General features: G+C 39.6%; 1 protein-coding gene across 8 annotated transcripts in view; it reads right to left on the reverse strand.

Annotated features, from left to right (window-relative positions):
* The window catches only part of POU6F2 (POU class 6 homeobox 2), a 351,623-nt gene that overhangs the window by 94,337 nt on the left and 244,562 nt on the right, over window positions 1–12,724 (reverse strand). For all 8 annotated transcript variants that reach the window (XM_051798733.1, XM_051798730.1, XM_051798729.1 and 5 more), the window contains one exon: window positions 7,089–7,390. In XM_051798733.1, coding sequence (XP_051654693.1) covers window positions 7,089–7,390 — 302 coding nt within the window. The remainder of the gene's footprint in view (window positions 1–7,088; window positions 7,391–12,724) is intronic.

Genomic DNA, 12,724 nt, shown 5'->3' on the forward strand with positions numbered 1-12,724 from the left:
TTTCCCAAATTTGTTATGGGAGGATGTTATTTATTTATTTTTCCACTTATTAAATACTTCAGTTACTTTAGGGAGTTTATTAAATGCTCCCATTTCAGAAGCCAGAGCTTGCTGGGCAAACAGCTCCACTTTCCTCACCTTCAAAAAATTCTCAAGTAAATGGTTTCCTTTATTAGCCTCAGTGTCTGCCCATTGGGTGCTAATAATGCCAGTTGTTTTGTTCGGAGATTAATTTCCTTTGCTTTAAATGTGAGTCAGACACCAGTACACTCTGTGCTTCTGAAAATAGCAACACCTGCAGAGTATATTTGGATGGACCATCCAGCCAGTGCTCCGAGAGAAGGTTTCCTCAAGGAATGGAAAGACTTGTTTGTAAAGTCTCTTTAAGAACACTTAAACATCTCTGCTCTGTTTAAATGCAGCATTCAGAACCTTTACAAGGTGAAGTCCCAATACCTCAAAGATCTCAAAAAGCAGTGAACTACTAGGAGAAGAAAGACTGCTGAGGAGAAGATTTGAAACCCTGCTCAGTCTGGTGGATGGATGCAGTCTTTTACACACAAGTGAAACTAGCCTTTCTGGGGAAATGACATCCATGCATCTCCAGGAAGACACGAAGACTAGCAACCCCCAAACAAGCTAGCTGTAGCACAACATCAACTGGCATGTACCTCTTCACCAGGGCCAGGGTACAGCACAGTGCAGAGGCAACTGAGTGTTCAGCTAGGACAAATTGCCATGTTGCCATAGTACAGCAGCCTAGCTGGTGGAAGACCCAGAAGGATGAGTATGACCATGAAAGTGCCAGAAGAGGTAAGAGGAGAAGAAGAAAGGAGGCCCTGGAGGCACTAAAACTCAAAACCAACAATTTCTCAAGCAAAGTTTAAACCTGTGTGGTTCACAGAATTACTGCAGTGACAAAAAGAAGAGCGCAAAATCAAAAGGAGAGTGTTGAATCACAGCAGCTTTTGCAATGGGTAAAAAGCATTTGTGTGTGTAGTACATGAGTGCCACGACTTTCTAGATAGAGAAATTTTTACACAAGTACTTGCTTGTTCTTCTCATGAAATCACCTTTATCAACCCACAGAAATATTTACAACACTATAAGAATACACAGAAATACAAAACTGTCAGTAGAACAAGGTGTTCAAAACTTTCTGGACCTGTTTGAAATGAACAGAGGATGAAATAAGCAAAATATTCTGAACAGATCACAAAGCTGAACTCTATTTAGCTGACTGCAGGGGAGTTTCCATGCTTTTAGTTTAGAGCGGAGACTTAGGTCTTGCCAGTACCTTCTGGAGATCTACCTAAGATCAATACTTCAATTGGCTCACTCTAAGCAGATGATGGGCATGAAACTTCTTGAATAAATGTCTTTTGTACTTGTCTATATCACCTGTTGCCTTGCAATGAAGATTATCTCACTCCCTATTGATACAAAAAATCAGGAAATTTTAGACAATGGATTCAAAGCACTGCATTTGCTCACCATTTATAAAGTATTTCTTTGTCAAATTGATTACAAACTAACTTGGGAATAGATTCAGTCAGTGACGCATTGCGCAGTATCATATGCTGAAGAAGGCTAGATAATTTCAGCAAAACAAAAAACCTCAGTGGGATTACTGGTGTCATAATCTTGGTCAAATTCTCTTGATTTCAGGATTCAATAAGTATGAGAAAAATATAACAGGTCTCGGAAACACATCACAAAGACAGACCATGAGTATAGTCCTTGCAAACTTATCCCAACTGCCTTCATCAAACCAACAGAGGGTTGGTTGTTACCTCTGTATCTTAAATATGTATAAATATGTCAGAGTATCAGTAAACACGGACATTTCTTCAAAGTTGATTTTTCCTTAGTTAGAAACTAACCAGTGAGTGAGGTTGGAGGGAAAGGGAAGGGGCAGTTTGTTTTTTGTGACTGTTGGAGTCTCAGACATCTGTGTACATATTCTCCCTCATTTGCAGCTGAGTATTTCAGCCTTTCTGCTTTTCTTTTCTCTGTTGTTATAAAAGTGTTGAGTTTCCAAATACATTATTTAAGATTAGTATGAAAATTTAATCTAAAGGAGGTTCTGGTTTTGCTATCTTAGAGTTTGCTATTACTTGGAAGATTTTTGTGCTGTTGTCATCTCCTCACTTCCCTTCTTCCCTCTTTTTATTGTTATTTTTTTTCTCACTCATCATCTTCCATCAGCTGCAGTTATTGTAGGTAGGCTTCTATGACAAAAGGGACTATTCAGGAAAGAGTTCTGAAAACAGTCAGAATAATTTTACAGTAAGAAAATCTCTGGGGCATTTCCTGTTTGTCTGTTCCTATTCACACACAAACAGAACAGTAGAAATCATTGAGAATTCTTCTATTCCTATAGTGTAGCTCTCCCTTTCCAGGTCTGGCTGTGCGTACATTCATCTTATCCATATCTCTAAAACATACAGTGAATGTCAGCACCAGAAACTAACCTTTTTTTGGAGCCAGTTAAACATATGGTGCTGATACAAAGTGCCTTATTCTGGTAGTCAAGCAGAGTAATTGGCTACTTAGTACTTAGACATATCTGATTTTATACACCGTATAATCAAGTTTCTATGAGTCCAAAGATTTAACTGAATGGCAACTCTATAAGAGGTGCTAACTATCCTTTGAAGTTACAACACGCTGACCATTCAAAAACTCATATATTTTTCCGTGTAATAACACTGAATATTCACGGGAGAAGCATGTTTTGAGAAGTTATTTTCCCAGAAGGAAAGGTTTCAAAGTCTTCAACTTGTGTCATGATCTAGCCCATCTTTCACCTCTGGATTCCTTTGTCTCAATCAATTGACACAATGAAAGGCAAAATCAGATTATCATTATCTTTTTTTTCATCATTTTAAAATGAAGGGATGAAAGTCTTCCATCATTTGCCTGACCTACCACTTCCTGAAATGGAACTCAGCTTTGGAAAATCCTTCTCTGGTTGTTGTCTTCTGCAAATAAGTGATGACTCTTGTTCTGCAGTGGTAACCACTGTAAATCTGGAGCATAATCACTGATGACAACAAAGAATTCAGGTCCTGGAACCTGAAGTGTGGTTTTACATCTTTCTACACAATTACTAAAAGACTCCCTAAAAAAAAGAGTTTTGTAACTACCGTCCAGCCCATTGAACCATGTAAAGAATAGTGATAAAATTAGAGCAGAGTATTATAGAATAATCTGACAAGAATAAGTCTGAGAGTTTTAGCTGGTGTACACTGCACTGGATTATTAATTCCTGATCAGATACCAAAGTACCTCACCCAAGTACACCTAAGCAAGCCACTTTCATTTAATTTGCCTTCTGAGAGACATGACAGCATCTGTACACCTTGAGATGTAATTGCTGTTATCCTTCAGAGTTTTTTTAAACAAACACAATCATCCTCCTGAATTACTAACTTTCCACGACAATCTTTTGAGGCTGCATTTTTTTAAACTAATATCTTTCAGACAGATCCTGAATAATGTAAGAGGATAAAGCCTCTATGAAAAAATCAAGAATTCAGAAATGAAATTTTAGCTGTCAAACTTGGTTGATCTTTATTCCCTTAATATTCTTCAAACAAACCCCATTTCACTCTATTTCATAAAGAACATTACCTTAGAGGCCATAATATCTCTGAATTTTGTTCTAGATTGATTTTTAAGTTAGAGCATTAAACATTAAAAGCCCCCCACATTCTAAGCAGCTATTATGAGGAACTGCTGCCAAACACATGCTCCTTCCTTTTTTTTTCTTTAAATGTTTGTTCAGAAGAAAATTATTTCAGATTCAATCCTCAAGACAGATTTACAGGGGTAAAACAGCCTTTCTCTGCAGGATTTAGAATGGAAAGACAAATTTCATGGAGGAGATCTTACCACTGCTCTGATTTAGCAAAGTACTCAAACAACCATATATAAAGTGCAACAGCAGTTCCTCTGGAACTATTTCTGAGTGTCGCTTGTTTGCATGTTAAAGTGTCTCAGCGTTCTTGGCAATATGACAGAGCATTCTGCAAGTTCTTAATTATTTCTTAGGGAAGCTCGAGAAGTATTACACTTGCTGCAGAAATGCTTTAGAAATGGCTAGAAGGCCAAAGTAATGACCCCATTCACATTGCTTAAGATGAGGACAGAGGTTCTGTGCTGAATGAAGTACTGTCCTGCACTTTGGCCACAACAACCCCATGCAGCGCTACAGGTTGGGCACAGAGTGGCTGGAGAGCAGCCAGGCAGAAAGGGACCTGGGAGTTTGGATTGACAGGAAGCTGAACATGAGCCAGCAGTGTGCCCAGGTGGCCAAGAAGGCCAATGGCATCCTGGCCTGGATCAGGAACAGTGTGGCCAACAGGACCAGGGAAGTGATTCTTGCCCTCTACTCAGCGCTGGTGAGGCCACACCTGGAGTGCTGTGTCCAGTTCTGGGCCCCTCAGTTCAGGAAGGATATTGAGGTGCTGGAGCAGGTCCAGAGAAGGGCAACAAGGCTGGTGAAGGGCGTCGAACACAAGTCCTATGAGGAGAGGCTGAGGGAGCTGGGGTCGTTGAGTCTGGAGAAGAGGAGGCTCAGGGGAGACCTCATCACTCTCTACAACCACCTGAAAGGAGGCTGTAGCCAGGTGGGCATCGGTCTCTTCTCCCAGGCAACCAGCAGCAGGACAAGAGGGCACGGTCTTAAGCTGTGCAGGGGAGATTCAGTTTAGACATCAGAAAGAAATTCTTCACAGAAATGGCAATTGGGCATTGGGATGGGCTGCCCAGGGAGGTGGTGGAGTCACTGTCCCTGGAGATATTTAAGAAGAGACTGGATGTGGCACTTAGTGGTATGGTCTAATTGACAGGGTGGTGTTGGGTCAAAGGTTGAACTCGATGATTTCAGAGTTCTTTTCCAGCCTAGTGGACTCTGTGATTCTGTGAATTCTAGCTTCTTTTCTGGATGTCAGTACACAGCATATTTGTGAACAAACTTTGGGTTTTCATAGCTATTTACATGACAAGGATCAAAGAGGAAAGAACATTAAAAATACTTATTCCACAATTTATTAGTAACTCTTTAATGCTTAGAAAGAACTGACAGCAAATGAATTCTCATTCCTTTACTGCTGTTCTGAAAGTGTCCCAGTCATGCAGCTGCCTTACCAGTACTGGCTAAGCTCAGCCCAGGGGGAATGCCAGACCTCTCTCACCGGTGTCTTTCATTAAAGCTAATCCCAATTCCTACAAAGTTTAGGGGATAGCATTTGAACTAAAACTGCCTCAGAGCACTTGGTTCTCTCCTTTCACTTCTGCTGTCTGCCACATCCAGACTTCTCTCAGAAGGGTAACTGTGAACTAAAGAGAGAGATATGCCAAGGTAACTATGTAGAAACATTGTCATTGGTACCTACCATGCAAGGTTTTACTTATATTTTTTGTACATCTGCAAGTGAGAGGTGACCCTGGGAACCTAACAGTGGAAAGTGCTTCTACTGACCTGTACATCACAGATGACAAGTGGAAATACTCAGATTCCATTGAGATTTACAATGAGACCAGAAGCTATATGAGAGCTAAGACTTCAGATTCAGTGTTAGTACAACCCTCTTGAGGTATGTTGTCTAGATAATCACACTTCCTCCCTACCCCAAGTATAATTTATTTGTGCATTTGCTTTGTTCATAAACCTTAATGACTTTCAATGCACAATATTTAGCAGGCATATAGTGTATACAGTTAGTGTGCATACATTACAGCTGTACCAAGACAATAAAATGTAACAGAAGCTCCTCTGAAAATATCTGTGTCTCTGTATGTCAATAATCTGCATACAAAGGAGTCCCAAAGTACTCACTAGTGTGATAGACTGGGCATTAAGTGATGCATAAGTAGCCCTTTAGACAATACAGAAAAGAAGCTTTAGAAACATTATGCTCTACTATAAGAAAAAGCTCAGCAAGCAAGGACACATTTCTCGCAGATTTTTATGTCTATTATCTAAACCATTAAAAAAAATCAGATTTGATGCTATTTAGTGGAAGCTCAGTGTAATGCAGGTTTCACTGGCCACATGGCAAACACAGTTTCTTGTAAACCAATTCCCTTAATTGTCTAAAAAAGGATTGTTTAATTATTAAGCTAATGCAGTTTTATTTCTGCAGGAAATGGAGCCAAATCCATCAGTGCGAATAAAACATTTAAAGTGGTGTCTCAAAATTTAGAGAATAAAATTAATAGAGGCTTTGCTGGTTTCTAAGTGCAATTCCACTGCCTAGTGAATGAGACTCCATTTACTTCACAATCTACCCTGCTGTTCAGAATCATACTTATAGGTACAGTCAAACTATTCTTGCACAATATGAATATAGCATGACCCATGTAATGCAAGAACAGCGAACCCTAAGAACATAGGACCCCTGGATCAGAGCTCTTCTGTTTCTGCCCAGGAGTTTCAAGATGGGCAGAGTCAACCATCAGTATGGGTACCATAGCTGTTGGTCTATTAAAAAATGTCCATATCACTGGAGTGAGCATCTACAAAAGGGACTCACTGGCATCGTTAGCTTTGGAGTCTATACTGAGAATTTTAGCAGAAGTATTTGGTTCTTAGCAGGATAAAAATTAGGACTGTGATTTCAAGAGGAGGGATAACCCATCCATCCCTTTCATATGTCCACCAGCAAAAGCTCTATTTCTTTAAGGGACAGTCAGGACAGGTAATGAACAGCTAACATTGTTGTCCCTTAAGTTATCATAAAGGGTAACTGCCAGGAAAATGCCTTTTGCAAATGTCACATGATGAATCTGTGGAAAAAAATTAGAGAGTTTACTATGGGTTTTGCAATATGGAGTTTAAGAGCAAAACACATTTACTTCTCAGAAAGCAACAACCTAGAACCATCATTAGGTATGCTTTTTTGGCTTATCAGGCCTTTTAGCTGTTCTAACCTGAATGCCTGCAAGGATTAAGTAATACAAGGTGGAATTTCTCAGCCTCTGTGGTCAAAAGGCATAACCTTCACTTGATTTCTCAGTACAGTGAAAGAGAATGCACTTGCTGTTGTTAGACCATTAGAGATTTTTATGTAACATCCTACCTGCAGTGGATTTGGTGAAGTAAGAGGAGATGGAAGGCCATGCCCTGGTGACTGGCTGGGTTTCTGAGGGGAGCTGGAGGACTGTGGGGCTGGAGGAGGTTGGCTCTGGCTCTGGGACTGTGTTTGGTTCTGCTGTGGTGGTGCTGATGGCTGTGGCTGTGGCTGCTGGGTCTGCTGGGGTGGCTGTGGAGTCTGTGCCTGCTGACTTTGCTGCTGCTGCTGGCTTTGCTGCTGCTGCTGTTGGTGCTGGAGCTGCTGAAGATGCTGAAGCTGTTGAAGCTGGGAGTTCAGGGATGAGGTAGCTGTGAATTGAAGAGAGGTCAGGGAGTTATGCAAGTTTCAGTAATACCTATTGTGTTAAAGACATTTGGATTAAATTCTTGTTCTGTTACACTGGCGTTCACACTGCTCACTGAGAACAGGTGGCCTCAAACGTCAGGATGTGGCAGGAAATTGTTCCCATAAAAAATAGCCTGTGGTTCTGCCAGTATAATTCTGTGGTAAGAGCTTGACTTCACTAGGGGCAATGAAACTAAACTTTGAAAGGGTTATAGGTCTGCCCACAGGATGGGGGTCAGAGCTGACCAACAGTCTTTGCTCAGACAAGCTTACCAGCGAAACCAATGGGAATATTACGTGCCTACAACAGCTTGTCACTGTACACAGTATAGTAAAAACTCATAATATGAACTGGTGCTGTTATATAAAGGAGGAGAAAGCCAGAATTGTAAAATAAAAGATGCTCTGAAAGGAGCTTTGTCATGTCATTATACAACAGGTATCAGGAAATAAAACATTGAGCTGTGAAATTTTGGTTGAAATGCCTAGGTAGCAAAAATGCCCAATCAAATATGTGTATCTCTGAAATAAGAACTGCTCCTTATAATTCACACCTAAAAGCTATACATTCCTTCTTGTGACTTCCAATGCTCACTTACTCCTGGTAGTAAAGACCTGCTGTGTTTTGCTAGCATGTGCTCCAAATATGAGGCTTGGAAATGAGTGGCTCATGTTAACCTGCTGGCACAGAGGAGCAAGCCTTATTTCCCAGAGACACTTTCAAATTGACTCGGGCATTCATTAAATTCAGAAAAGCAGAAAGTGTGTCATAAGGATGTCACTAAGGAAGAGCAGCTTCAAGCAGCAGCTAGAGCATCACAAGAGCCTGATGCTTTCTGGGGTTATGCCCTGAAAAAGTCACCTGGGTCTCCGGCCTTACCCACTTTAATCAACATCTCAGGGATTGTGTTAGTTAGCTACAAGATCCCAAGAGGAGCAGCTTGCAAGGTCATTACACTATTTTTGACTCTGTATACTGCTTTGCCAACACCACCCTGTATTCTGATTTCCAACCACAGAAGCCAAAGTAAACTGGGAATGACTCAAATTTTTTATTTCTAAAATGGCATTCAGATTTCATGGCCAGAAACTCCGTTCACCAAGTTATTTGTGGACTGGCAGATAAAGACAAGTCATCTCCACTTTCTTTTCATGCCAACATCCCTATTTCAACTTTCTAGATGTCTGTGCCCTGGGGTTGAACCTGAGGTCTTGGTACGACTTATGAAATCAATGAGCCATAAACTGGAATAAGCAAAAGAAAAAAGAAAAGAAAGTGGAGAAAGATGAGGCAGAATGGGTAAACCAGAAAAGGCTGTGTGAAGAAAAAGTGTGAGGCTTGATAGGAAGAGCTGTTGGTTATCCATTCTTATACTCATAGCTGCTCTAAATTTTCTTTCAATAGATGTGGGAATCAAAATACAAGTATGCCTTTACAAAAATTATGGCCATGTGTATGTGACTTCAACAAGGAACCTGAATAATGCAGAGAAGGAGGACCTGTAACACCAATATATTTCCATCAGGAAAGTTCCATCAGAAGTTTTGTGTTTCAACATAAAAGAGAGTGACCATCAGATTAAAAACATGCATAGTATCTCATGCAAAAGAAATCACCCTGGAGAAGTAAGGGTCCACTCCCATCAATTTCTTGATGAGAACTTGTACCTAATGCCCCAAAGCCAAGAGGGTAGTAAGTGGAAATATAATCTAAGGCATAGGACGGTTTGAATACAAGAAAGCAACTGCATAGACAAATACTAACCATAGCATGAAACATCTCAGATGTCAAGGAAAACTATTCACCAGTTTTATCTGTAGGTATGTACACAGAGGCAGAAAGATCCTTCCCATTCCCATGAGGAAAAAAGAAATCTAGACCAGCTCTTTATTTTGTACAGGCCATTTCTTCACCTGTGATAGCTTAGCAGACTGGATGACCTACTGATAACCAGAAACAAGACCTCAAATATAACAGTCCCTTATTGCATCCACAGTCTCCAATAGAGAAATGAATTAAATGACATTCCACAGAAGAATGACTTCTAATCCACATGGCTCATGAAGAGGAACAAGGGATCATTTTATATCTTATGAGCTCAGTTGGACAGGATGAGACAAAACCTTCTTATCTAGGAGTAGAAAAGCTTTGCCTTCAGTACTGCTCAATACTTGAATGTTGGTGAATGCAGGAATATTGATAACTCTACTATAGAAACTTTTGTGCTGGAAATGAAGACATTCTTGCTGGGGTGGAAGGTACTCCCTGAAGGAAAACCTTGTTGAAGTTACTTCCTGGAAAAGTTTCCAGGTTCGTTGCCAGCAACTGCACAAAATTATTCAAATAACTTCTTGAGTTTCCATATAATTCCTTTAAAAAGCCTCTTTGAAACCTATCATCATGCTGAGCTTTAAATTGCATTGAAGTGCCTTAGTGAGGTATGACTGTTTAACGTAGTGTTGCTAAACAAACGGATAAGGAACTGGAAGAAGGACTGTTAGATCGGGAAAGGCATTCTTCTCAAAGTAGGTGTACTGCAGAGGTGGTTTTAGGGCTCTGTATCATGCCTGCAGTCCATTGTTCATGCTGCTGGATTGCATTGCCTCTCATGGTGTGGGTATCCACAGCAGGGGTTGTGTCATATTATTGTTTGCCATCAAATCCAATCCAACTCCCAGAGCTTGCTTGCGTAGCTCATCCATTATAAATCATATACCTGTCTCACATTTGTCACTTACTGCAGAGCTTGGAGTCTGATGGAATTTCAGGTGGTACAACAGTGCTATGTCTGCATGTATAAAAGATAACATGCACTGCCTACCTCACAGGAATCTTTTTTATGACTTACTGGCTAACAGCTGGGTAAAACTTTGACATATTTAAGTGAAAAGTGCTTACTTTCTTTCAGAATTGCATTCAAGAATTAAAGAGGCTTGCAAAGAATTGCAGAAAGTTCTTTCAGTGGTTAAAAAAGTCAACATAAAGTGTCACTTTAAAAGAGAGACAATTAAATTAAAATGCACACAAGCTATGAAAAAAGAGAGACAATTTACTTAAAATGCATGCAAGCTATGAAAAACCGTGAGGAAAATCCACAAAAGCCGTGTAACATTTCAAATTTCCTTAAGAAGAATACATATTGAATATACGGTAGGTATAAATATCAGGTATCCAAGAAGACAGTAAGACAAACTAATACCTACAAGGAAGCAATGGCACAAGGTATTTTCAAACCCAGGACTCAACTAGAATTTCTTGACTGCTGTGGTGCCATGACAGACTTCCCATGGGATCACACCATAGTTTATGATCCTACGCTAAGCGGATTATGGTTAGTCACAGTATCAAAGCATTTACATTAGAATAAGAGATATGGAGTGAAGTGGAGCAAATGGATGGTCAAGAGGCAGCAAAAGCAAACTTTCTGATCTCCCAGGTCATCTATATCTATACTTGTCATAGACCTCAGGCTACTTTAAGGATTAGGTGAATTTATGACCTAAGGAACACACTCCTTTCTTTGGGGGATACTTTAGGCACAGTGGTGCCATGAATTTACAAAATTTACACAAAATGTGTTGTTTCATATTCTGTTTCTCTACTGGTTACCTTCAGAGAAAACTGAAATGAAACTAAAACGCCCCTATGTCAATTAGAGTGTTGCAATGGGAAAAATTCACCTCTGATGCAAACATGCTGAAATAACCAGTCTGATCCATAATGAGGGAATGACTGAGTCTTTGTTTTAGCAGGAAAACCTAAAAGCCTCTGTCTTGCATTCCCAATCCTGATTGTATTAACTGAAAGTAGTAGCAATTGCCTGCTGCCTCTGGCTAACAAGTTATAATGTAAACATGGAATATCCCTGGTTATATTTTAAATAAAAACATACATTTTAAAGTTTAATCACAATTCTTCAAAAAGCAAGGAACATAAGTAGGCCCACAAATGTTTATATAATGAAAACAATTTAAAATTAGGACTCTTTTTATTTCACCTCTCCTTCACAATATGAACTCAGATTCTTAAGACCTCTCTAGCGCTTGGCAGAAGATCAAATTAATGTTCAGGGATTCAATTCATATCTAGAATCTGCTCCTGTGGATAAGCTTCACATAATGTTTGATTTATTTCATTAATGTTTTGTGCATGCTTGTTTCTGTGTAAAGAGGGAAAAGGGGTAGGAGGAATAAGAAATAATTTTAACTTACAAACTATTGTGCTACTCTAACATCTATCCCCCTATTTACATAATTGCATAGTTGTTCTTCAGTGCCTTGATACAATGTACAATGGACTAAAAATAAGAAAATCTTACATTAGACCTTTTCCTATTTGACCGAGCACAGAACATGACTGTTGCCATTTCAAGGGCTTAATGCCTTTTTCCACTTCCCCAGTAATGGAAAACGGATTTGCATTGCCTTAAACTGAAAAGTGTAACTAACTTAAGCATCTGGGCTTGCGTTTGAACTGACATGGGCAGCTTTTTTTTTCCACCCTGTTGTTTCTCTTCTAATGAGGTTTATGCCTTTCCTTTCTTTGAAACATATTTCTAAAGATTGAATACACACACTGAACAATCTAATGCAAGCCTGTGTTTACATTCTCTCCCTCCTGGGTAATGAGGGGTAGGTTAGCCAAATACTAAACGTGTTTTTGCATATGCTCAAATTTTCATTTTGAGAGAAAAAATGTGAGTTTTTTAAAATATGTTAGCATCCTCTTTGTGAAAAAAAAAATCCCTGAAGGGTTGGACTTGTGGCTGAAGAGATTAGTAATGGGATACAGAGCATATTATTTCTAAATCACTGGTTCAAATCAAGTTTAGGTCAATATAAGAACAAAAGTCATTGCACTTTAATGGTGCTTTTGCCTGTTTTCTACCTTATAGAAGATGTATTAAATGTATAGAAGTTGTATTCACACACCAATATCCACAGAGAGCATGCATTGGAAACAGTTTGCCACACAGTCAAGGCAATAAATTGATGGTCTTCCAACACATAATGAGGAAGATCATAAAGACTATGGCCTTGAAATCATTATTTGTACTTTCAGCAGACGGGCTAAGGAGAAAAAGAGTAAGGAGACCAAGTCATCTTCTTGTTCCTAAAGGTGAACCCTCAAGGTTACAGCTGCAGAACACAGATGGGGTTATGGGGAAAAACTTGCATCGCCAATACTCCTCTATACCAATTCTGCAGACAAGCAGAGGGCTTCACTTTCTACTGTTGTCATATCCAGCATCTTTCATGAGCACTAAATTCACTTTAAAGAATGTAGGCAATAAAAA

Source organism: Manacus candei, unplaced genomic scaffold (assembly GCF_025592945.1).
Source record: "Manacus candei isolate 608988 ecotype Guabito, Panama unplaced genomic scaffold, ASM2559294v1 h1tg000049l, whole genome shotgun sequence".
In the NCBI taxonomy this organism is placed as follows: Eukaryota; Metazoa; Chordata; class Aves; order Passeriformes; family Pipridae; genus Manacus; species Manacus candei.